Raw genomic sequence first — 27,371 nt, 5'->3', positions numbered from 1 at the left:
GGGTGCAGCAGTTGTGATTTTTTTTCTTTTCTTCCAATGCCTCATCGGCTCTACGGTGAATGGATGCGCACCTCGTGCCCTTGTTTCTGCAACGTTAGTTGAAGGGCAATAATTTGTTGTCGGCATTTCAGCACGAGTATGCCAAAAAGGTGTTTCTGGTTATGCGGCTGTTGCAATTGACTCTGTTAGTAAATGCTTCAATGTCCTGAAATGTTTGTCGTGGAAAATCATTGCACTGCATTTTCGTGTTTGCGTGTTTTATTATTTATTATTTCATTTTTAACAAGTCATTCTCTTACATGCAAAGCAAAGTGATTGCTCAGAATTGATTGCAACATAGTGTGTGTTGGTGATAGACAGAGTCGGCGAGGCAGAGCAGAGTACAGCCTAGCGTGTCCTTAATGCCTGCCAGTGTGCTCGTGGACTGCTGATAATGCATCCATTGGTGCAGCTGCCGTTGCTATCGGGGTCCTGTGGTGACCCGGGCCTTGGCTTGAGTCCATCGATTTGTGGTAGGGGGTGGGGGTTGGGGGAGGGAATGTTTGGCGATAGAGTGGTAAGCCTGGTGGGTGTTGAGGGGGTTTCGGATTGCTGACGAGTAGTGCGTGCTCACGATTTGGAAATGAAACCGTGCTTGAGTTATTGCCACTGTAGCTCAGGCCTGTGAGTTTCCAGAGCTACGCACTTGACTGGAGAAGACTTCAGACCATCGTCCTTAAACAGTCTTCTCCTTTATCAGCCACGATTATTCCCACGTTCTTGTGGGGTTGGCCGGGGGAAGCGTGGCCCAAGTCTTTCATGAACCAGCTGGCCAGACCTGACGGTCGACTATGGTTATGGCAGAAATTTGGAATTTGGCTACAGTGCCGGAGTTAGCTCAACTGCTCTATACAAAGGACATCGTGGGATCTTTAAGGTCCACCAACTAATGCCGGCAGGTGGGAAACCCACTTTAATGTCCATCCGAGGGACAGCACACACATTGATGAATCTCCGACATAGATTATAGCTGGGTCGGGATTCCAACCCAGGCTAGACTGCTTAGAGGTGAGTGTCTTAACCCGAGGACCCGGATCCAATGGATCCGGCTGCCCATATGCATCCTAAGGTTAAAAAGTGTCATGTGAACTAATTGACTCTACGGTCAATTGTTACGTTGTTACACGTTGTTAAACTTGTTAAACTTGTTAGCTCAACACGTTGTTAAAGACCGGAGCCATTGGGAACACACGGTTCCCACCACTCGTCAAAATATCAAGTAGGTCCAATTCCAAAGTTAAACCAAATAGCAGGTGGTGCACGACATTTCATTTCCCCCACCCACACCTTATGTATTCCCAACTTTTCATAACCAACTATAGAGGCCCTATGGTCACTCCTCAAAGCGTTTTGAACTGGCGACACAGACCAAGCGCTTGCTGCCACGACATCCTGCTCAAATACGAGTGACGCTGTCAGGAGTGACCATTATTGAGCCATAAACAGGACGGTATAATCGGAAGAGCACAACATGTAACGATAAAATGTCACATCAAATGTGGTTGTGGCCACAATGGGGGGCACCATGATATGACACCATTTCAGGTCCCATGTCTGCCATTTCCCGTGGCAGTTCCACCTTTTCCACGCGTATAACGAGGAATAACATGTATTTTTGGGGGGCATGTTTGTGTCTGAGCCTTTGGCTGCAATTGACATCCACGACATTAGCTCAATGTGTGGATATATCGAGGCCTTCGTGAACATATCTGTAACATAAGCTTCATCATGGGCCTTGCACTGTAGGAAATAACTACTGTATTTATTTGGGTTGTCTTCATGAGGAACAGAAATAAACTTCCTACTTCGTGCCCAAGTTGCTGATGCCAACTACACTGCTCGTTAATCTGATGGACATTGCTTGCTCCTGAGGTCGAACTGTTGGAATATTTCAACCGCTCTATTTTTGGAAGGTCATCCTTGTACGCGATCAAATAAAGCACAAAGAGGGGAGAGAAGACTACAGTCGAACTGTGGAGGAGAGGTGAAGAAGAGGAGAAAATCTAGTTGTAGTAAATGTTGCACTTTTGTACACTTCACAGAAACCAAAGATCTTTCAGTCATATGCTGGGGTATCTTCGGAGGTCTTGCACTGAAGTTGCTTGTGATGTTCCGTGCCTGTGCCGGCAAAACCCAGGCTAGACTCGGTGGCGGATTGGTTAGAGCGTCAAAATACTTTTAAAATGGTACGTGCCGCTTCCTTGACTTGACTCTCAGTATTTAAAGTGTATCGAGCCCCCTGGGGCACCCTCTCGTTGACTGGATTTCCGTTGAGTAGGCATGAAAAACTGAGTCGATTAAGCCTAACTTCGTTTTTTTCCTTTGTTTTTGAAATTTTGATTTTGTATGGGCTCACCTTAAGTAGTTAAGAGCAATCTTCAATCCTCTTATTAGGGCTTTTGCACGATTGGCCGCCATGTTGGTTCTAGGACACACACCGGGTGCATCGAGGGGTGGTTCTGCATAGCAATCTAGCAGCATCCGAGTGGAGTTGCCTGTACGCCAACTAAAGAGACAGCCGTGTATACTCCCACTGCCTATTATAACTATCCTTGTATTTCCTGATAATACCATATAATAGGCTCGTTTGAAATATAATACAATTTCAACGAGCGATAGCAACTGCAAAATTTATCCGTTAGTTGTTCCGGCTCAAATAGACGAAAGGCACGCTCGTACCTTGACCTGCAATGTTCTCAAAATTGATATGTCTGTCTCTTTTTACCTACCTATTGTACACCGCTCCTTTCCTATGCCATCTTCAGGTGCTGCATAACGTCATTGCCATGCACTGAAGGGGGTTCGGCAATGACGCACGCTGAAAGGGAGTTCTCAGTTTTCACTCTGGTTGTTTGTTTTTGTTTCTTTGTTGTACACCGCACCTTTCCTATGCCATCTCCAGGCGCTGCATAACGTCATTGCCGGGCACCGAAGGGGGCTCGGCAATGACGCACGCTGAAAGGGAGTTCTCAGTTTTCACTCTGGTTGTTTGTTTGTTTGTTTGTTTGTTTGTTGTACACCGCACCTTTCCTATGCCATCTCCAGGCGCTGCATATCGTCATTGCCAGGCACCGAAGGGGGGCTCGGCAGTGACGCACGCTGAAAGGGAGTTCTCAGTTTTCACTCTGGTTGTTTGTTTGTTTTCTTTCTTGTTTGTTTTCTTTCTTGTTTGTTTTCTTTCTTGTTTGTTTTCTTTCTTGTTTGTTTTCTTTCTTGTTTGTTTTCTTTCGTGTTTGTTTTCTTTCTTGTTTGTTTTCTTTCTTGTTTGTTTTCTTTCTTGTTTGTTTTCTTTCTTGTTTGTTTTCTTTCTTGTTTGTTTTCTTTCATGTTTGTTTTCTTTCTTGTTTGTTTCCTTTCATGTTTGTTTTCTTTCTTGTTTGTTTTCTTTCTTGTTTGTTTTCTTTCTTGTTTGTTTTCTTTCATGTTTGTTTTCTTTCTTGTTTGTCTGGGCGATATATCAGCCAACCTTTGAGCTAGGAAGCTGAAATTTCGGCACAATAGTGAGAAAGTACTTTATCAAAAACAGTATTTTTTGTTTTTTGATTAATCAATTAATTGAAGAGTTATTTAATTATTAGTGATTGATTAAGTACTTATTTAGTTGTGGTCAGGGTTCCTGATTGTTGGCTTAGCGGTCAGGGTTCCGGCTTAGGATCCCAGGATCCCAGGATCCTGGGTTCGAATCCCGGTCGATCGCTGAATTAACGCCAGGGGAGTTGACTCAGCCTGTCATCCTTCCGAGGTCGGCTAATTGAGTACCAGTTCACTGGTAATTCCCTGTTTGTCGTAAAAGGCAACAAACAGGGTTGGCGGCAGGAAGGGCATACGGCCGTAAAACATTGCTTCAAAAAGGGGACCAAAAAACAACAACAACCACGGTGCCCGAAAAAGGCCAACCCCCGCTTTGCGGGGAAAAATGGCCTCTAAATGTGGAGGGGGGATTAAGTACTTATTTAATTAATTAAATTTCCTTTCTGTTCTGACCATTAACTCAGGCACCTTTTGAGTTAGGAAGCTGATATTTGGACATGCCAATGACCAGGTGATTTGGCTGCAAAGGCTATTTTTGATTTATTAATTAATCAATTAATCAATTAATCGATTAATTATTTAATTATTCGATTAATGACTAAAAAAAATTTTTTTTTAAGTTACAGATTCTGATGAAATGGTGGTGGTTTCTGTGTTCTATGACCGAATTGATTAATAATTTACTTTTTTAATGATTATTATTTATTTATTTTCATTATTAATCATTTATTTATTTTCTTTCTCATTTGGCCAATATCTCAGGCACCTTTTGAGCTAGGAAGCTAATATTTGGACATGAGTGAGCAAGTGATGTGGCTATCAAGGATATTTTTGATTTATTGATTAATCATTCAATCGATTAATTATTTATTGATTAATCAATTATTTATTTTTATTAATGACTTATTTAATTAAATTTCTAAAAGATACATCTTCGGATGAAGCACTAGTGGTTTAGTTATGCTATTAGCCAATTGATTAAGAAAATATTTTGTGATAATCTTTTATTGATTTTAATTATGCAATTAATCAATCAATTATTGTCCACCTCTCCCTCCCAATGCAGCCTCTATGAGCTGCACTGCGGTATTGCCAGGCGCTGGAGGTGCCCCGGCAATGCCGCGCTGTAGGATATTTAATTATTTGGCATGGGGGCGGTGTACTTTGAATGTATCTGTACTTGTTTACTTATTTATTTTGCAGTTATCTGATCAGGCCCATCGAGGTGCTTGTAGAATCGTTAAATGCAGGACAAGGACATTATAGTAGTTTTTATACATGAATAATGACATTTGGAAGACATCAGATGAATCGCCACGTTCACACCATCCCGACGGATGTGCTCATGTGGGAATGGCAAGCAGGCAAACCCACTTAGGCCATTCCTTTCCAGGGCATACATTGTATTCTTCAGAGCTCTTTCATCATTCTGTTCAGGTGTTTCTGTAACTGCAGGTGAGCTCTGTTGCTCCAGATGATGAGTTCACACTGTGCGTGCTTCCAGCACATGATACACTGTTGACTTTTAAAGCAGTTGGTGTTTGATGAACAATCTTTAAACACTATATGGTAATCACAGCCAATAAGAATGTACATCCCATCAATCAGGCGTTGTACGTTTGTCTTTATGAATCTGCATCTGTTTCCTTGCCCATGCAGTATGGCACACCTTTCATGGCATTCCAAAATGTCCCAAAGAATAGGCATCTGGATAGATACATTCCCTGGCTGTGAAAGCTCAGCGGCAAAACCTCACGAGGTATATCTCCGTGTCCCGGAGTACGCAACCCTGGCTGCATGGGTTTTCCATGACTTTGCAAAGTCCTCTACATTACGATTCGGCAGCCACACGCGGGGGTTTCTGCGGCGCTCGGTTAAAGTGCATCTCTTCAGAGAGGTGTAGTCTGGCGCTTTAGCAAGGGGTGGCTGAAGGAAGGAAACATTATCATTGTTTTTTAGGCCATATTGGCGCTGCGTATCGATGTGATGGATCACCCGGCCTGTTTACCCCACAAGTTGAAGCGATCATTGGAGGACGAGGGGAGGCGGGTGCAACCAAATCCGATGGTCCTTTGAAGTTTCTTGGGCACAGGTTAGAGCATGTGATGTCCCATTTGAAATGGGTATGGGCTGTCTACGTTGATAAACTGGGCTCTAAAGGGGAAGGTAACCAGCCCACATGCAGACAAGGAACGGTTCCCTTACACATACCTGATCCCAAGAAACAGAAACCATGAGGAAGTGAAAAGTGAAAGACAGGATTCTTGATGCGAAGCTACATTAATGGTCGTTGATCTCGCACTCAACGTCACTAGAGAGGTATAGCATTTGACAGGTACACCACTCACCACCTCCTCAATTTTTATTCTTGTCTTTCACTGACAATGTCACTTTCACCATGGATGTTGTCAGACATTTGTAAACGAAAATGTACACTTTTCGGAGATCGTGATGGTTACTTATTAGTCCCCTACCGGTGTACACTGGAGGGGACTATAGGTTTGCACTCCGTCCCTCCGTCAGTCTGTCTGTCTGTCTGTCAGAATGTCGGTCTGTCAGTCCGTCACGCAAAGAACAGTTTTCCGGACTTTTTTTTCTAAACTCTTACAAACAACAACAACAGGCATTTTAAGGCCAGTTTCCCTGCTAGAGCGGGGGTTAGCCTTGCGGTCCCCATGACAATCTTTTCTAAACTCTTAATGCTAATGATTTCAAACTTGGCACATGGTTTCCTCATGATAAGTTACAGATAGCATGATAAGTTAAGTGGCTTGATCTCTGATCATCAATTTGGCTTCAGACCTGGTCACTCTACTCTGGACATGCTGCTTCTGCTTTCTCAACAATGGATGGAGGTCCTCAACGCCAAACAGGAAATTAGAGCTGTCTCCCTTGACATTTCACGTGCCTTCGATACGGTCTGGCACCCAGCTCTGCTCACCAAATTCTCCTCCTTTGATATCCATGGAAATCTCCACGCATGGCTTGCGGACTTCCGGACTTCTTTTCTGGTCGCAGTCAACGTGTGGCCCTGAATGGGTTTCTCTCATCTCCTCTTCCTGTTCAGGCTGGAGTTCCCCAAGGTAGTGTTCTGGGCCCTGTGCTTTTTCTGGTCTTCATCAATGATCTCTCTGACTCTCTTGAAAATCCTCTCTATCTCTTTGCTGACGACTCTACTCTCTGTCGCTCCATTCCTCATCCCTCAGATCGGCAGTCTGCAGCCTCCTCGCTCTCTGCAGACCTGGACAAAATCACAGACTGGGCAAACAAATGGAACATGTCTTTCAATTCTGATAAATCTCACACTCTTACGATGTCTCTCCGAAAAGACCGACTGGACAACCCTCCCATCCACTTTCTGAATAATCCTCTCCAAGAAGTTCTGTCACTCAAGCTTTTGGGTCTCACTATTTGCCATGATCTTTCCTGGGAAAACCACATTTCAAATCTGGCCTCCAAAGCCAGTCGCCGACTGGGCATCCTCCGTCGTGCAAAGTCCTTCCTTGGCACACCTGAGCTCCTCACCACATACAAGGCTTTCATCCGCAGCTCTATGGAATACTGCTCTCCCCTCTGGTCTGGTGCTCCTGCCTCACACCTAGCTCGTCTTCACGCTGTTGAAACCAAAGCGTTCAGAATCATTGGAATCTCCCGCGATGAAGCTAACTCCAAGGGCCTTTCACTCACTCACCGCAGGCAGGTTGGTGGTCTTTCCGTCTTCTACCGACTCCTCTCTGGCCTTGCCCCCCCAGCTCTCTCTGGGCTCTGTCCCCCAAATATTCCTACAGGTCGCACAAGATCTGCCTGCAACCCTCTTATGGTTAAACTGCCAAAATCAAGACTTTCTTCTCACCTTCACTCCAGCATTCCTCTTTTCTCCCGCCTCTGGAACAAACTCCCTCACTCTCTTCAATCCCACTCCACCCTCCAGGTCTTTAAAACAGCTGTTCACCACCATCTCTTATCCTCCCCCATCCAAAACCTTGATCTTTTCTACCCCCGCTAATTTCGGTCCCCTTGTGTTTTATACCTCTCCGCCCCCCCCCCCCTTCCCACGCCTCCTCCCCCCAAGCCCTCTCCCTCCCACACTTCTCCCTGCTCTCAAATGTTGTGGTTGTGTGCTTCCCCTTCTCTCCCCATCTTGTCTTCTGCTCCCTATTTTTGTATATTTTGTTTGTCTGGTTGATTTGTTTGTGAAATAAATGTTAGCTCTTTCACGAGCCTCGATTCAGTATACGAAAAAAAAAGAAAAAAAGATCAAATTCGAACTTCACGACATTTCGATCATTTTTGACAAAGTTATGGCACTTTGAACTTTGGTAATTTCCCCAACAGTTTTCCGGACGACAGACTGCCGGTACGGGACATGTATTGCAGCGCAATACTCAGAATGCTCGTTGTAAATATCTTGTCCGGAGAACTCTTGGAATGTTACTCGTATCCTTAAATCGAACTCACAATTGCGTCCCAATGTGAGGCGTGATGGAGTTCTCGAGAAACATGGAATCGCTCCTTGGTCACAGAGTGAATGTGCATGACCACGTGGGGCAGGTTGGACGTGGAATGTGTGCTGGGGTTCTATGGACTTGAACCATCCATTTTTTCAGATAACAGCATGAAGACCGGCGACATTTATGTACAAATACGAAACGTGAGCCTCGCTAAATGTGTACATACCAACAAAGATATCCTGTTGTGCAATAGGCCGGCCATACGTACATTGTGCTACAGTACTTGCATTGTACACTTGCGTCGATAGGTTGGTGGGGAAAGGATTTCCTATTTGTTGGGCAAAAATAACTAGAAACATGTTTGTGTTTCAATAATGGATAAAATAATTAAATAACTGCATGTACTGGTGCCCCGTATTTGTGTTTTTTGTGAGTTTGTTAACGAAGGAAGACGTCTTTAAGGGCCATCAACATACCGTGGACACAAAACCAACATTGTTTCATCTGATATGTTCTGTACTTCACCCCCATCTGCATGAACTCCCCTCCCGACCCCCAAACACACATGCATCCCTCATTAGCCTCCTCAGTTCCTTTATGGGAGAGGCTAATGTAATGGGTCAGTGTGTGAGTCTCCACATAAATTTACTTTAATATCGTTCATTCTCAGACGTACTGTAATCTAGATGACCCTGGCAAGGCCTTGGCATTGCTAAATACACCGTTTTAGTTTTATTCCTTCCGACCGCACTTCTCTTCTTTTTCTTAGTTTCCTTAACCTCCCCACAACAACTTGAAGTGCAAACAATTTAAGTGTAACTTGAATGGCACTTGGTGGAGTGCATACCTCCGCCAGGCTGAACAGTTTACGTTTTGTATCCCACTGATAGGCCGGATCCTTATCCGGACCTGAACCAAAATCTAATCGGCTTGTTCTTGTCACCTACCCAACTCATCCAGCAAGTTTTGTCATAATGTGTTCAAAACTTTTTGAAATATCATGTCACATAATATATCATTTTTGGTCCTATCACTCAATGGTGTCGAATCATTTGAAAAATATAAAAAAAGTACAGATACATTCAAAATACACCACCCCCATGCCAAAAATAATTAAATTATAATATCCTCCGGCGCGGCATTGCCAGGTTGCCTTCGGTGCCCAGCAATACCACCATGCAGCATATATCGATGGCATTGGGAGGGAGAGGTGTACAAACAATAATTGATTGATTAATTGCGTAATGAAAATCAATAAATAGCAATCGTAAAATAATTTCTTTAAAAATTGGCTAATGGCGTACTTCAACCACCAGTGTTTCATCCGAAGCTGTAACTTTTTGAAAATTAACTCGATAAGTCATTAATCAAAAATTTAATGTTAATTTATTAATTGACGAATCAACAAATAATTAATTGATTAATTGATTAATCAAATAAAAAATAGCGACATCACTTGGGTCACTGTCGTGTCCAATTATATCAGCTTCCTAGCTGCAAATATGCCCAAGATATTGCCCAGATGAGAAAGAAAATAAATAAGTGATTAATAATGAAAATAAATAAATAACAATTTCAAAATAATTAAATTATTAATCAATTGGCTAATAGAATGCCTAAACCCCCACAGTTTCATCCGAATCTGTAACTTTTAAAATATTAATTAATGAAGTCATTAATCGAATAATTAATCGATTAATTGATTAATCAATAAATCAAAAATTCCTTTTACAGCCAAATCGCTTGATCATTGTTGTGTCCAAATATCAACTTCCTAGCTCAAAAGGTGCCTGAGATATTGCCCAGAAGAGAAAGGAAATAAATAAGTACTTAATTAATCGATAATAATTAAGTAATTAATCAATTAATGGATTAATCAAAAAACAAAAAATACGGTTTTTGCCAAAGCACTTGCTCACTATTGTGCCAAAATTTCATGTTCCTAGCTCAAAGGATGGCTGAGATGTTCGATCTCCTATAAGTAGAGTATGAATTTGTCCTTCATTGCGTAATCACTTGAGTCTCACGCCAGTGACTTGATCTCATTGCTTACATAAATGTCCCTGAATTAGACTGAAGACTCACCAGCAAACGACTTGAAACGACTCGGGAGCCAAGACTTCAGTCAAGTCCGAGTTTGCAACCTGAATAAGCCACCCCAACGATCTCTCAACGCATCGTTGCAGTACGGCGAATTGCCACGAGTACAACCACCGCGAGCAGCACCCACCATGGGAAAGTTTTGAAGGATGATCGAATGTCGATATGAATGCGAAAACCCAAATCGGAATGACCGTCCACCATGCATCTCTCAAATGAAACGAGCCCTTCAAAAATTCCTATCAAAAGTTCCACTGGTCTGTTGACCTTTTAGTAACCCCCGATTGACCTCGATAACCTTCCTACCATAGTGACGCATAGTGCGAAGTGGTGGTCCATTTGTAGCCGCTCAGATTTGGAATGCTAGCCAGGGTGATGCATCGTGGAGCACACCTTCTTTCGAGTTGTATTTGGGAATATCAAAATTAACATTTGGCAATCTTCCTATATGGAGCTCACCATCTCTTCTAATGCCCCTGCAAAGGAAACGTTTACCAAGTTGTCCGATTGTGGAGGAGTGGGGCGATCGGAATCGTACAGGGTGATGAAAGGTCGATTCTGACTTGCAGTTTTGTTGCTCTCCGCTGATGACGTCTCCAATCTGAGCAATTTGATGCGTCAGCTGCAGCTTGGCATCGTAACTTAGAACCTCACACATGTGTTGTTTCCTCCTTGCTTCCTGTTCACTGTGGTTTCTTTTCCACACGTATCCTGTGACCAATTAATTTAATAACAGTCGAAATAACAAGGACCGCAGTCAGCTTTCCTGAAACTTTTGAGGTTGGAACTATAGACCGCTCGCTTTTCTGGGCACACTTTCACAGAGGCCTTGAAAGACTTTCCACGGGGAGACTATAAGTTGAGGCGTCTGTTGCGAGCTCTTCGTGTTATGTTTTCTTGAGTAATGTTTTCCGAAACCTGCAAAACCCTGTCTCGCCCTATTTGGCGTGGTCTCCAAGTTGCTCGGTCTTTGTTGTATTGTCTGGAAAAGCTCGCTGGGTCTACCTGCGGCAAGACATTGTCCAATGGATGCATTGCATTGAAAATTTATCTCTACTAGTGTGCGTCTGCTTGTAGACAATAGCTTTCTGCTGCTCATTGTTGCATTCTTCATACTTCATAATGCAGCACCAGAGCGGTATTTTATTATCAGAACATCAAATGAAGAGGTGGTGCAACACCGTTACCTGATTATGGAACTTGCTTTCATTCAGCACCGTCCTTGAATGAGGTTTCCATATTGATGGACATTGTGAATGACCCTTTACGGCACAATGTATTATGAGAGAGAGCAGAGCGTGCACTCACAATCAAAAGTTTGACCTGAAGAGTTCATAGAACACCAAAAAGGACATGGGCGGGGTCTGTGAGCGGCACATTTGATTGGTGGAGATGACGTAAAATTCCATAATATTTTGTCCAAGTACTGCTAAATGAAATGTTTTTGAATGTGTCAACAAGGGGATTTGTATTCCACAGTATTCAAGTACGAGTGTATAATATAATTGGAATAAAACAAGGATTTTAAAGATCGTAGAAAAACAATTCAGACTTATACCACCGATGATGCATCATCTTTTACATCACCTTACATAACACGCCACGTTCGTTCTCCGTGCCTGTTTGTGTCCTTCATGACGTGCTCAAAAACAGTCAGTTTCCTGTTTGGAATTATTTCCAATTTTGTTTGATTGCCAGGCAGGTAGACCGAGTGAAAAGATTATCTCACTTCTCTCTGCGCATGCGCAATTGGAACAAATTCAGAGCCTATTCCGAATATTCAGAATACTGCTATACCACATATTCGTTTTCCAATTTATGTTCCGATTCATGTTCAAACTAGAATGGCACACGGTAGAGCACACACCTCCGCCAGGCTGAACAGTTTATGGTTTGTATCCCAATGGATTGCAGAAAATAGGGCAAAATGGAGAAGATTGTCATGGGGACCGCAAGGCTAACCCCCGCTCTAGGAGGGAAAATGGCCTTAAAATGCATGTTGTTGTTGTTGTTGTTGTTGTTGTTGTTGTTGTTGTTGTATCCCACTGATAGGCCGGATCTGGATTTGGACCTGAACCAAAATCTAATCGCCTTGTTCTTGTCATCAAATCAACTCCTCCACAAAGTTTCGTCATAACTCGTCCATAACTATTTTTAATATCATGTTATATATCGCTTTTCACCCGATCTCTCAATGGGGAAGAATCACTTTTTAAAAAATTAAATAATTCTCGTATCTGAATCTATATTCAGATCTTCACCAAAATCGAATTAATTTGGTCTTGAGACACACCCAACCTCTCCACCAAGTTTCATCTGAATCCGTCCAGAACTTTTGGAGAAATCCTGCTATGTATCGTTTTTGGCCCTATCTCCCAATGGTGAAGAATCACTTAAAAAGTTCTACTAGCCGGAACCGAATCCGGATGATCACCAAAATCTAATCAATTCTTCCTTGTCGCACACACAACCTGTCCACCAAGTTTCGTCCAAATCCGTCCACAACTTTTTGAGATATCTTGTTCACAAACAAACAGACAGGGGTGAAAACATAACCTCCATCCACCATTGGTGGCACAGGTAAATATAACATTCAATTGAAATTAAGTTGTACCTCTATCATAAACTGACGTTTCTAACTTTCTAGACAGAAGGACAGACAGACAGAAGTGAACCAATTGTGCAACTCAGCTTTCCGCTTTATGTGCGTGGAGTAATGAGAGACAAAACTCCAGACCTTATGATTAACTAGGCCCTCCTCGTCGCCCTTTTAATCATCATGTAGCTGTGAAAAGCCATCCATGAGGTAACAGGGCTTTACCCCAACAGATAGTTGCCACAATTTGCAAATAGGCCACGTTTGCTGCTCAACCAGGTCATGTCCAACCTTCCTACTATCCCTTCCAAGACTTCCTCTGCCCTTTATGCTCTGTTTGAGCAAGCACACTCGAAAGCATCCATTTTGTTTGCTGTAGTCAGAGAGCTGCTGAAGTTCCGGAGTTTGCCCTGGCCGGCTGGCCTGTTATTTCTCCGCTAATATCGAGTTATTATCTGACTCCTCTTCCACTTCAAATTTGATTCAACCTGGGGTTGTTCCCCCAAACACCTGTTTGTGTTGATGTGCCAGTTTTCCTTAACTGTCCTGCAGCGAACCCAGCGTTTTTAGCAGCCCTGATGCACACAGAGATGTGCGGCTCGGTCGTCGATATGAACCATTACACCTCAACTTGGCAAAATAATTGAGTGGAACTTCCAGGCTGCTCAGCAAGGCCTATAACGAAGGTCTGAAGGTGAATAACGGAAAGACGAAGGTGATGGCAAGTGGTAAAGCATGTGGTGAGGTGGAAAGAACTGGGAAGTAGCCCTGTGCTGTGTGTAGGAAGGGTGTCGGAGTGAACTCCATTCAATGTACAATGTGCGCTGAGTGGGTTCATCAAAAATGTAGTGGTCTGAGAGGGTCATTAACCAGTGCGGCAGCTACATTCAAGTGTAAGGTGTGCACAGAGGGAGCTGCAGATGGAGGAGATGTTGAGTTGGATCTTGGAGACGGCGTGAAGCTGGAAGATGTGAAAACATTTTGCTACCTCGGAGACATGCTGAATGGAGAAGGTGGATCAGACTCGGCAACGGTTGCTCGAGTGAGATGTGCATGGAAGAAGTTTCGGGAACTGAGTGGCGTGCTGATGATGAGGGGAGTGTCGTTGAAGCTGAAGGGAAAGGTGTATGCTGCATGTGTGAGAAGTGTTATGATTTATGGGAGCGAGACATGGGTAATGAACGTAGAGCAGGAACGAAGGTTGGAAAGGGTGGAAATGCGGATGGTTCGACGGATGTGCGGAGTATCGTTGAGAGAGAGGAAGACAAATGATGAATTGCGAAAGATGATGGGAATAGAGCCTGTGATTGATGCTGTGAAGAGGAACAGGTTGAGATGGTTTGGTCATGTGTTGAGGAAGGATGAAAGTGACTGTTGAGAAGAGTGATGGAAATGAATGTAGAAGGAAGCAGAGGATGGGGAAGACCGAGAAAGACTTGGCTAAAGATGGTGGAAGAAGAAATGCGGGCAAGGGGGTTAACAAGGAGAGATGCAGAAAATAGGGCAAAATGGAGAAGATTGTCATGGGGACCGCAAGGCTAACCCCCGCTCTAGCAGGGAAAATGGCCTTTTAAAATGCATGTTGTGTGTTGTTGTTCCAGGCTGCTCAGCAAGGCCTATAACAAATAGGCAGACAAGAGCTGAGCTTTCTGAATCTATGCCTCGACACAATCCTGTCTCTGAGCTCTGCAGGCAGTTCCTTCGACCTCATGGCTTGGTTTTTGCTCTGATATGCATTGTCAGCTGTGAGACCTTATATAGACAGGTGTGTGCCTTTCCAAATCATGTCCAATCAATTGAATTTACCACAGGTGGAATCCAATCAAGGTGGAGAAACATCTCAAAGATGATCAAGAGAAATGGGAGGCACCTGAGCTAAATTTCAAGTGTCATAGCAAAGGGTATGAATACTTATGTCAATGTGATATTTCAGTTGTTTAAAAAAAAATCAATTTGCAAAACTTTCTAAAATCCTGTTTTCTCTGTCATTATGGGGTATTGAGTGTAGATTGATGAGGGAAAAAATGAATTTAAATGATTTCAGTATAAGGCTGCAACATAACAAAATGTGAAAAAGTGAAGGGGTCTGAATACTTTCTGAATGCACTGTAAGAAATCCCTACTGGAGTTTTCCAAAAAACACACCTGAACAAGCCAAAATCCTGCTGCGAGAATGTTCTTGGACAGATGAGACCAAATTAGAGCTTTTTTGTAAAGCACATCATCTCTATGTTTAAAGAAAACAAAATGAAGCCTTCAAAGAAAAGAACACCATCCCTAAAGTCAAACATGGAGGTGGTTCAGTGATGTTTTGGGGTTGCTGTACTGCTTCTGGCACTGGGTGCCTTGAATGTGTACATGGCATCATGAAATCTGGAGATTACCAAGGCATTTTGGAGCACAATGTTCAACCCAGTGTTAGAAAGCTGGGTCTCCGTCTAAGGTCATCGGTCTTGCAGCAGGTCAATGACCTCAAACACACTTTAAAAAGCAACCAGGAATGGTTCAAGACAAAACGCTGGACTGTTCTGAAGTGGCCAGCAATGAGTCCAGATCCAAATCCCAAACCCAATTGAACACCTCTGTGAGGAGATCTAAAAACAACAGTTGGGAGAAGGCATCCTTCAAATCTGGGGAACTGGAGCAGTTTGCACAAGTAGAGTGGGCGAAACTGCCAGTGGAGAGGTGTAGGAAGCTCATTCATGGCTATAGGAAGTGCTTGACTGCAGTTATTTTGTCCAATGGCCACAGCCTACCAAATATTAAGTCTGGGGTGTCAATAATTTTGTCAATGCCATTTCTTTTTATTTTCTGATTTAAAAGGATATTGTTGCGGTTTTGGGAAAGCACTAAAGAGTCATGGCAGCCACCATACAGGTCCCTTCTAATAGTTCTTGCCTAGCAGACCATTATCTTAGCCCCTTCCCCTTATTTCGGGTTAGTATGTCTTTATGCGTTGGGGAAAAGGAAAGATAGGTCCTCCACCCATAAGGGATAATGTACCACGCAATGCACCAGGCTCCAAGGCACACCATGGTATCCAGATTCAGAAACCCACCAATCAGGGCGAAAATTACTTTGGGGGGGACTTGTGGGGCGGAGTAATGGGCTCCACCAATCAGGAGCAATGAGACCTCCAAGATTTCCCCCATCCTCGGTGAGGGTGAACAAAAGGGATTTTGAACACGCTTCTGCATTATCTTGGTTCTTGGACATTGTGGATCTAACACGTGCCTGGATTGATTCTCTTTCTCGCCTCACTGAGCACGTGGACATTTTCGTTCTCTCTCGGCTCACTCACCACGTGTCTGCAAGATTATTCGACTCTGGGCCTGTCTCTCTCTGCCAGGTTCACTCAGCCTCTGCACGTGATTGCTCTCTTGGCTGGACACTGCCTGCTCCCTATCGCTGCTCGTAGACGTGACAAAGAGGCATTGAACTTTCTCGTTTTGCGCATGTTCATTGTTCTCCGCTGGCTGCCGAACTCTCTCTTGGTGCACGTGCACACGACCTTACCTGCCCAAGTCCGTGCTGATGACCAACCTGACTCTGCCATGTTGGGAGGTATCCGGAACATTGTAGCCTTTGTGCTATCAGGTTTTCTACATTTGTTCGTTCCCCTCCCCTCCCCCGTGAAAGTATGCTGGGCCCATGTGGTGTTTATCTGTAGTTATCGTAATAAGGCGTTGAATAAACTAAGTTCCTGCTTCTTGTCCGTTCTTCTTTCCTATTGAATAATTACATTGTAAATATCTGTAATAAATCAAATTGTTAAACGTTTCCTTTCTCTCTGTCCATAAAAGTCTTTTCCTTTATTGATCCGCCATTGTCCGCGCCCAGGTTAACATAGGCCGTAACGACATTACCATGACTCCAGCGGGTACCAAAGGTTTTTGCTCGGCCATCTAAATTGGTGTACCGCCGGAATATTTGTAGAATTTCAATAAAAGCCACATCACTGTTCATATCGGTAATTCCCCGATTGGGACCGTCACGTGGTACAGGTAAGTTATTGCGTGACGGACCAATCGACATTGCTAGTTGCTGATTCACAACCTGCTAAGTACGAAGTTATTCATGCGCAGCAGCCACAGGTCCGGAAAGTTCGGGAGGGAACGGAGGTTAACCCCTCTCCTAGTAAACCCGAACCCCGGGCCGTAACCCATCGGTGCCGGGAGCGGAATTCCGCTCCGGCAACCGTAACAATATATTAAGTTCTGAATCAAAAACAAAGGTTCTGTAATATTAACAGTGAAATAAAGAATTGTGGAGACCAAATACTTTCTTCAATTTCAACTTTTTTTTCGAGAAAACTGTGAGTTATTTGAAAAAAGTGGAAGGGTGCCAATATTTTTGGCCACGACTGTATATGACAATAATACAACCCCAATAGTAGAGGACCACAGCTTCACTGACCACTGGTGTGCCCAACTTGTGCCCGCAGAGACATCACACATGTGTATACATACAGTGCCCTCCATAAGTATTGGAACAGTAAAGTCAAGTTTGTTATTATTGCTACTAGCAACGGTACCCGCCCAATGGGCGGGGCTTCAATTGGGAGGCCCAAATGAAAAGGCAAAATATCAGAAATTGAAGTCTTTTTTTATTTTAAACGATTTATATAAACATCCGTTAAATCATTTTACACGCAAATCATTAAAATCTAAACAGTATTTGTAGAATTTCAATAAAAGCCACATCACTGTTCATATTGGTAAATATTATTCCATCGTGTTTGGAAAAATTGGAAAATTGGAAAAAATTGGAAAAACAATATAGCCTATTTTACTCCAGGGGGTCCCAGGATTACCCACCCAAAATATCGTTGCGATCGGTTCAGCCGTTTTTGCGGTACCTGGGAACAGACGGACAGACAGACAGAGAGACGGACGGACATTTGGTGAATTATAGTAAGATATACTCTATATACTGTACTGAAGAAATTTGGATTTGAGATCAAACGATGAATATGAGGTAAGAGTACAGACGGTCAGCTTTTATTTATTGGTATTTCTATGTATATGTTTTACCATTGTAGAACAAAAGCACTTTTTATGTTCAGTCCCTCCATTTTAGGTAATCATAAGTATTGGAACAGATGACTGACAGGTATTTGTTGTTGCATTGATTGTTCACACTTGCAACATCATCATTGTTTCATCATAAAAAGAGCTGTGAATGTCTAGTGTTGGTTTTAGCCTTTGCTTTTCCCTTGGGAGTCTGCCTTTGTTGTTTTCCTTTGGAGTCAGGAGGCATAAACCAACATGAAGACCAGACACCTGTCTACAAAAGAAAAGCAAGCAATTTAGAAGCTGAAAGAACATTAAAATTCAACTGTTTTTTAAGTACTGTTTCAGACGGTACCTCAAAATTTTGTTAAACTGAGTTATTTGTTCAAACGCAAATCTACTACATTTTACAGTGGGAAGGTCCACGACACCTTAAATTTTTCATAACTTGAAAGGATTCCACGAAAAGTAGGTGTAACTGCATATTTTTACACACTGGGCAATGAAGTGTCAAAGGGGTGGGCGGGACAACGGCTGTCAATCAGCCTAGTGGGGGCGGGGCCACTATACACATTTTGACTGTACGTACTATTTCAAATGTTAGATCATCTATAAAGTATGTACAGTGCTGTACCATTACAATGTGTGCACGTCTATAAAGTTTGTACTACATTTTAAAATCAGTAGTAGAAAGAACATCGATGTATATTTCTAAAAAAAATAATTAAGAAACAAGTAATAAAAACATTTTTTTAAATGCAAAAGGATGTAGGGATTTTACTCCAAAAAGTATGGAAACAAAGTAGGGATGATCATGTGACACCATCCCGACATTTTTCTTTGAATAATGGTTGCCCCTAGAAAAGACAGAGTGATATCAAACACACACACACACACACACACACACACACACACACACACACACACACACACACACACACAGTTATATCGAACACAAGAGCATCGAAATTGTACCAATGATAATTGGAGCAACAGAACGCAAATACCTCTTTTGGGAGGCAAACCCCCCCCCCCCTCCCCCCCACCCACCATAGACGGCATTAGACCATTTTTTAAAGCCGTGAACAAACGTTGGAACATCATGAGTGATGAACGGAACGTTGTGGTCAAGTTTAATCGGAATTGGATGTGTTGTTTCTGAGAAAAAAAAGCAAATACATATGTTGGGCACCCCCCCCCCCCCACCCCTCACACCTTCACTCCCCCATAAACCCCCACCGCCCATTCCCTCCCCCGTACACCCAATATGGGCCCGATTTATTTCTTTATTTCTTTATTATTTTGTGAACAAACTGTGGTACATCACGGATGATGAAGGTTGTGGTCAAGTTTCATCGAAATTGTGTGTGTATGTTGAACATCTGTGTTTGTAAGCGATGTGGAAAGAGTTTGTCGTATATCAAGCGACAAGTGTGTTGCCAGTCATTCAGACATATTTGAATCGATGGACATTTATGTGTCTGCTCTGAGATGGTTGGTGGAGGGGGTTAGGGAGTGCTCCGACATGTACTTACCAGCTCAGTGCGATCTGATTATGGCAGGAGACGAGAAGAAATCTGCACCATCGTTCCTCGCAATTGTAAGTTTGTTGGAAGTATCCAGTATAATGTCCAATGTCGGGATGCGAGTGAATCTGATTGGCTATTTCCACGATTTTCCTTCGAATTAAAATGGTACCCTCAATTGATTTTGTGAATCATCAACGTTGATCAAAATTGTTGGAACGTAGTTGTCGTGTGCTGTTGCTCGTTGAGTTGCATCGTCTGGTTCTCATTGTGACCCCTTCGATTGTTTTTGCAATTTCCATTTAAATCTGCGTTTTTGCAACCGGCATGATGATTTTGTTTTGTTTGTTATTTTCCATCGGAAGGTGGCCTCGAGATAACCGGCAGACATGAAATCTCAGATATTCTCACGTGGGACCGGTGGTCTTTTCCTGGTTGAGGAGATCTCATCGCCAACGCAGTGACGAAGCAAGACTCCTGCCTGCTTCGGGTGGGCAAGCGCAATGATGCATTTTGTTGAAGCATCTTTGGGTACGATCTGCTGCGTGCTGAAGGCCACCCTATTTGTAGACCATCCCACTAAGCAGCTGCCTTGATAGGGGTCAGGGTGGGGGTGGTGAAAGGAGGGGGGCTTTGCATGCAACTGATAACGCGTCGGGTTGGTGGAGGAGAGGGTCGGTGGTGTGTGACCACAGACCGAGGAATCCGGGAATATGGGGTCTAAAGTACGAATTTAAGGGTCGAGTCTCGCATGGAGCGAAGGCTTCAATCGGAAAACGTTTTACCTCCGATCTGCGCCACAACCCCAGTAGCTAGACCGTTATTCCAGAGGCCGAGTTATCTGCTGAATTCTCCTTTTCAATTTATATTGTTATCTTAATGAACAAGTGCGTGATGTTCCCCCTTCTGCTGCTTTCAAAGTCAGTTTAAATATAATTATGATTTAAAAAGGAATCATTTGGTTATTATTTTAATTTAACTGTATAATTGACACACAAGAGCTTGTATTGTATTATCCGATGTGTTGTTTGCTTGTTGTTTTGTTTTGGTTTTTTTGGTGAATGGGAATTGTAACGAGGAAACAACGTAATCACACGGCATTGTATTATAATTCTAACGATAATTGATAATATTTCCTTTTGGAGACTCGGCACGCTTGGAGTTTTTTTCAAATTAATATATTATTTTGTTAAAGCCGAAACGTGTATGGAATCGGAAATCATGACTGGTCAAAATGGTCACTCTACACTCGACCCGTGGGTCTTTGATATTGCATATCAGTGGGTCTTCAGTGTCCACCTTGTATATATAAACAGCCAGCTTAATTTTCCTTCCCAATGACCGTTGGTTCAACAACAACAATGATGAAAATATATCATGAGATAGATCCCTTTCCAAGGAACGTCAATGCAGGAGGAGGCCGTTGAACCCAGTAAGCCAGTGCAATGGTTGCCAACTTTTGGTCGTTTGTCCATGCTCTATATAGTCTAGTAGGAAGACTAGGTCCCCCTGCACCCCCCGGAGATATACTTCTAATCAGTGTTTCTAGATTGGAAAAAATGTGTAGAAAATGACTAGCTATGGCCCCAAGCTGAAAAAATGTCCCACATACCATTTTTATGCAAATTACTGCTGCAAATTTTATGCAAATTTTTGATGAGGAGTAGAGTTGAGGGGTCTTTGAGGGCTTCATCGAGGTGCTCTCGGTTGCAAGACTGGGTCATTCTGAGAAGCACAGCAGGGTCAGAGATCATGATGTTCTCCTCCTCAGTGAGAATCTCTCCATCAACAGCCTCTCCATTGCCTCACACACTGTTTTGAGGCAAAAGAGGGACTTTGCGTAGGCCTTTCCACTGAGAACACCTTTGAGAGATCCACTTGTTACTAGTTGTGCCTCAAAGAGAATCTCTGCATATCCAGAACCACGCATCTTGTGTCCAGTGAGCATCCCGATGTAGTTCATGGATGTGTGGAAGGGTCCAATCGTTACTACATGACTAGCAAATTCATTTGGCCAGCGCCAGATGATGGGAAGGGCTTTCATGCAGACACCCAGATCAAATGTATTCAGGACCCATCTCTGACCCACCTCAGCAGTTGCTGCCTCGGAACGCTTCAGTAGCTCACGAACAACTGCGTTGTCTGTGATCGGTCTGTGCCTGGTGCCTGCATGGCATGGCAATGGCCTGCAGCCTGTGCCTGGGCTAGGGGGTTTCACCTCTGCAACTGGTTCTCCCCCACCCAGCAAATCAACAGTCGACTACTGCACGCCTATCCACCAACCGATCACAGACAACGCAGTTGTTCGTGAGCTACTGAAGCGTTCCGAGGCAGCAACTGCTGAGGTGGGTCAGAGATGGGTCCTGAATACATTTGATCTGGGTGTCTGCATGAAAGCCCTTCCCATCATCTGGCGCTGGCCAAATGAATTTGCTAGTCATGTAGTAACGATTGGACCCTTCCACACATCCATGAACTACATCGGGATGCTCACTGGACACAAGATGCGTGGTTCTGGATATGCAGAGATTCTCTTTGAGGCACAACTAGTAACAAGTGGATCTCTCAAAGGTGTTCTCAGTGGAAAGGCCTACGCAAAGTCCCTCTTTTGCCTCAAAACAGTGTGTGAGGCAATGGAGAGGCTGTTGATGGAGAGATTCACTGAGGAGGAGAACATCATGATCTCTGACCCTGCTGTGCTTCTCAGAATGACCCAGTCTTGCAACCGAGAGCACCTCGATGAAGCCCTCAAAGACCCCTCAACTCTACTCCTCATCAAAAATTTGCATAAAATTTGCATAATTTTGCATAAAATTTGCAGCAGTAATTTGCATAAAAATGGTATGTGGGACATTTTTTCAGCTTGGGGCCATAGCTAGTCATTTTCTACACATTTTTTCCAATCTAGAAACACTGATTAGAAGTATATCTCCGGGGGTGCAGGGGGACCTAGTCTTCCTACTAGACTAATAGTTTTTATATGTTGAGCGTCGACCAAGTAAGCAGCGCAGACCACTTTTAAGGTCATTGGCATGACTCTGCCGGGATTCGATCTGCCGTCCTCCAGACTCGGTGTGGACGGACGCTCTGACTTTTACACCATCGAGGGCCCTTTGGTGGGCAACAGGTTTTCATATCGCACAACAAGTTTTCATCGCACAACATATCTGTACATTTACACATCCCCATAAACAAGTTTTCATCGCACAACATATCGCTCAACAAGTTTTCATTGCACAATATATCGCACAACAATTTTTTATTGCACAACATATCACACAACAAGTTTTCATCGCACAACATATCTGTACATTTACACATCCCCATGAACAAGTTTTCATATCGCACAACAACTTTTGATCACACAACATATCGTACAACAAGTTTTCATCGCACAACATATCGCACAACAATTTTTTATCGCACAACACGTTTTCATCGCATAACATATCGTACAACAAGTTTTCATATCGCACAACAAGTTTTGATCCCACAACATATCGCACAACAAGTTTTGATCGTACAACATATCGCACAAGTTTTCATATCGCACAACAGGTTTTGATCGCACAACATATCGCACAACAAGTTTTCATATCACACAACAAGTTTTCATATCACACAACAAGTTTTCATATCACACAACAAGTTTTCATGTCGCACAACATATCGCACAACAAGTTTTGATCGTACAACATATCGCACAAGTTTTCATATCGCACAACATCGCACAACAGGTTTTGATCGCACAACATATCGCACAACAAGTTTTCATATCGCACAACAAGTTTTCATATCACACAACAAGTTTTCATATCGCACAACAAGTTTTCATATCACGCAACAAGTTTTCATGTCGCACAACATATCGCACAACAAGTTTTCATATCGCACAACAAGTTTTCATTGCACAACATATCACACAACAAGTTTTCATGTCGCACAACAAGTTTTCATCGCACAACAAGTTTTCATATCGCACAACAAGGTTTCATCGCACAACATATCGCACAAGTTTTCATCGTCCAACATATTGCACAACAAGTTTTCATCGCACAACAAGTTTTCATATCGCACAACATATCGCACAACAAGTTTTCATATCGCACAACATATCGCACAACATATCGCACAACAAGGTTTCATCGCACAACATATCGCACAACAAGTTTTCATATCGCACAACAAGTTTTCATCGCACAACATATCGCACAACAAGTTTTCATTGCACAACATATCGCACAACTTTTCATCGCACAACATATCGCACAACAACTTTTCATCACACAACATATCGCACAAGTTTTCATATCGCACAACAAGTTTTCATATCGCACAAGTTTTAATATCGCACAACAAGTTTTCATCGCACAACATATCGCACAACAAGTTTTCATCACACAGCATATCGCACAACAAGTTTTCATCAAACAACATATCGCACAACAAGTTTTCATCCCACAACATATCGCACAACAAGCATCATATCGCACAACAAGTTTTCACTCTGTTCCGATTCCACGTGTAACTGACAGATTCCAAATCGGGCACTTGACTGGACTTCCTAACACTGTAATAACTGCAATCGTCATTATTGTAACATGCTTACTATCGTGTTTTTGGATCCAGATCCGAATCTCCATCGAGATGGGTCCAAAACATTGTTTGAGGCCACCATTGTGACTGTACGGCGTCACGGTGCACACTTTGTTTGAAAGGAAATGCGAAGCCAGTTGCACAGTTTCCTTTCTTTCGTTTCCGTGAGGCCAGTGGCTTGGACAAAGTCGGATGTTCTGCTTGCATTGGCTCCCATACTTGTACGAGTCCGGTTTATCGTTGGTGGAATTGTCACCGTCGGCCCTCCATCGCAACAAATTGGACACCTGAGCTGCATCTTTGACTCACTGACTTGAGCTGGGCTATAATAAGTAGATATTTCCTCGAAGCGGTCTTCCTCGACCACCACACCATTGGTCGACCTCCCTTCTCACGTCGATCGTTCCTTATGACCCGGATCGTCACATTAATGGTGCCGTCTGTTTGTGTTTGTCTTTCCGTTTGCTTCACCCTCCCTTTCTCCCACTCTTGCTCTCCTACCTCATTTCCAAAATGCTCTCGAGATTGGGTGTTAATTGTACAACTCCCCTTTCCAGGTGACGATCGAGCAAACTGAGAACTTGAGACCAATTTGTAACCTTTTCTTATTTCACGCTTTATCTATTTATAATCCCCTCCTTTATTTTTGTAACTCTTTCTGTTGCCAAATTTTGTACATTTGCACTTTGTTTTTTTTTCTGTTTTGTGTTATCTCATAACTTTACAATTCTTTTAAGTTTAGAATTTCTTTTTCTCTCCCACTCTGCCCCCCAAAATGTATTTACACCTGTACTTCTTTCTTTGCTCCATTTATTCTCGTTTCTACAGGTGAACACCCCTCTCCTAACCTCCCCCTTTTTACTATCTCCAATGAATTTTGCATCTCACCTCCACTCCTCTCCTGCAACTCCTCCCCCGGAGACAAAAAAGGTAAACATTCCTTTATTCACATACTGAAGAAGAGACTGAAAGGGATGAAATATGTACATATGACGCCTTGAAGCAAAAAAAAAAAAAAAAACATGGAAAAAAGAACTTCCCGTTCGGTGGTATTGGCTGGAAACTACTACAACAACAGAGCGGCGGTGGAACCATCGTCGAGCGGTGCAATCGTGCTGCCCGGTGAAGTATCACGGCCATTCGACGTGTCATTCGGACTCGGTGCCGGTGTTTGGGAACCGTCTGGTGTACGCAACTTGATCGACGACGGCAGGTGAGTGCGAAGGTACCTGGCGAGTCGAGGCGCACCATGCGAAATGGTTGGTATATGTCTGGTGTTACGGTGGTTACATCCTATAATGCTGGTATATGTAAACAACATAGTGTAGATATTACATTAAATGAAAACAGATTTGACAAAGGATCCTCTGCTTCAGAACCAACTTTGTCGGAAGGTTGCAACGGCATTTTTTTGTTTCTTCTTCATGTTTGTAATCTCATTGTGTTTGATGTCCATTGTATTGTATTTGTCCAAAATGTGGTGCCACACACACACACACACACACACACACACACACACACACACACACACATACACACATACACACACACAATCTCTTTCATGTATAGCTCTTCCAAACAATTACCATCCCTTTATCACTTTACAGTGATTACTTTTGGTAATGCATTACATTAACATTTAAAGGACGTTATAAATGACACGAACACACGACACAACATTCTTCGATAAGTAAACCTCGAAATAGTTGTAGCTGATTGACTGATTCTCCACCTGGCTAGATCATCAGCTGGGTTCTGTTCTTCATCGAGGTTTTGACCCTTTCTTCCCAGAACCCCCTTCAAATGGCGGGTCCACATCAATAGGTTCATGACCTCGATTGTATCCATAGTCTTTCGATTCAGCAATGCAATCGCACCTTCTAGCTCTTTACTCCGCGCTTATTGCTTTATCTATGGATGCTTACCTTCGTTGCTTGGGGCTTTCATATAAATTATCGTAAATTCATCATCTTTATCACACATTCCATCATATAAGCAGACACATACTACCGCATTTCTTCTTATCGAAACACACACACACCTTACCTTACATATACATGTTTATATATATATATATATATATATATATATATATATATATATATATATATATATAGATATATATATATATATATATATATATATATATAATATGTATATACATATATACATACCACTCCGGCTGCTGTAAAAACACCTCATTCTGTAGCGCACGCAGTGGTGTGTGTCGGGATGGTGCTGAGGAGTCGTCAAAGGACGCAGCGACGTGCTGATCCAGCGTATATGTATGTATGTATATATATATATATATATATATATATATATATATATATATATATATATATATATATATATATATATATATATATATATATATATCTATGTATACATATGCATATATGTATGTATATATATATATGTATATCTATGTATACATATGCATATATGTATGTATATATATATGTATATCTATGTATACATATGCATATATGTATGTATATATATATATGTATATCTATGTATACATATGCATATATGTATGTATATATATATATGTATATCTATGTATACATATGTATATATGTATGTATATATATGTATATGTATGTATACAGTCACGTGAAAAAGTAAGTACACCCCATGTAAAGTTTTGACTTTTTCAACATATTTCAACATACAGCTATTTGATCTTCATTTCAACAATATTGATAGATAAAGGTGATATAATATAACAAATATCATGAAACATTTACATTTTGTAGTCCATTGTCTAATTTAAATAAACATAAATGCAAATTTCGCATATGGAAAAAGCAAGTACACCCTTGGCTCTAATAGGTGGTATTGCCCCCTTTGGCAGAAACAACCTCAAGTAGGTGTTTCTTATAACTGTCTACCAGTCTCTGGCATCGACTGGGAGAAATTTTTGCCCACTCCTCCATGCAGAATTCTTTCAGCTGTGCGATGTTTGAGGGGTTTCTTGCATGCACAGCTCGTTTCAAATCCCCCTACAACATCTCGATGGGATTTAGATCCGGGCTTTGACTTAGCCATTCCAGAACCCTCCATTTCTTTCTTTTCAGCCATTCCTTGGTGGATTTACTGGTATGTTTAGGGTCATTGTCATGTTGCAAGGTCCACCTTCGGTTGAGCTTCAACTTTCCGACAGATGGCCTCACATTATCCTCAAGCACCCTCTGGTACAATAAAGAATTCATAGTGGATTCTATGATGGTGAGCTGCCCAGGCCCTGATGCAGCAAAGCTGCCCCAAACCATAATATTTACACCACCATGCTTTACAGTTGGTATCAGGTTCTTGTGGTCAAATTCTGTCTTTGGTTTTCGCCAAATATGTCTTCTGGTACTGTGGCCAAATAGCTCTACCTTTGACTCATCTGTCCAGAGCACATTGTTCCAGAAGTGCTGGTCTTTGCCTCGGTGTTCATTGGCAAACTTTAGTCTTGCCCTGATGTTCTTTCTGGGCAGCAAAGGTTTCCTCCTGGCACAACTCCCATGTA

General features: G+C 42.5%; 1 protein-coding gene and 1 long non-coding RNA gene across 9 annotated transcripts in view; one reads left to right on the top strand and one right to left on the bottom strand.

Annotated features, from left to right (window-relative positions):
• Positions 1-27,371, top strand: part of LOC137427022 (transcription regulator protein BACH2) — a 172,005-nt gene that overhangs the window by 55,727 nt on the left and 88,907 nt on the right. The window contains exon 3 of one of the 8 annotated variants that reach the window (XM_078778751.1): positions 24,680-25,064. The exons of 6 other annotated variants lie outside the window; for them this stretch is intronic. In XM_078778751.1, coding sequence (XP_078634877.1) covers positions 24,874-25,064 — 191 coding nt within the window. In that variant the 5' untranslated portion in view covers positions 24,680-24,873. Of the gene's footprint in view, positions 1-24,679; positions 25,065-27,371 lie in introns of those variants that run through there. One more of the 8 variants, XM_068116130.2, reaches the window with a different exon arrangement.
• LOC137427026 (uncharacterized) overlaps positions 17,706-27,371 on the bottom strand; it is a 15,254-nt gene continuing 5,588 nt past the window's right edge. The window contains exon 2 of the long non-coding RNA XR_010984430.1: positions 17,706-18,003. This is a non-coding gene — a long non-coding RNA (uncharacterized LOC137427026). The remainder of the gene's footprint in view (positions 18,004-27,371) is intronic.

The sequence above is a fragment of the Myxine glutinosa genome, chromosome 5, assembly GCF_964187855.1.
Source record: "Myxine glutinosa chromosome 5, kmMyxGlut1.1, whole genome shotgun sequence".
Lineage (NCBI taxonomy): Eukaryota > Metazoa > Chordata > Myxini > Myxiniformes > Myxinidae > Myxine > Myxine glutinosa.
Note: the sequence above shows the minus strand (reverse complement) of the source record. Positions and strands in the feature narration are given on the sequence as shown.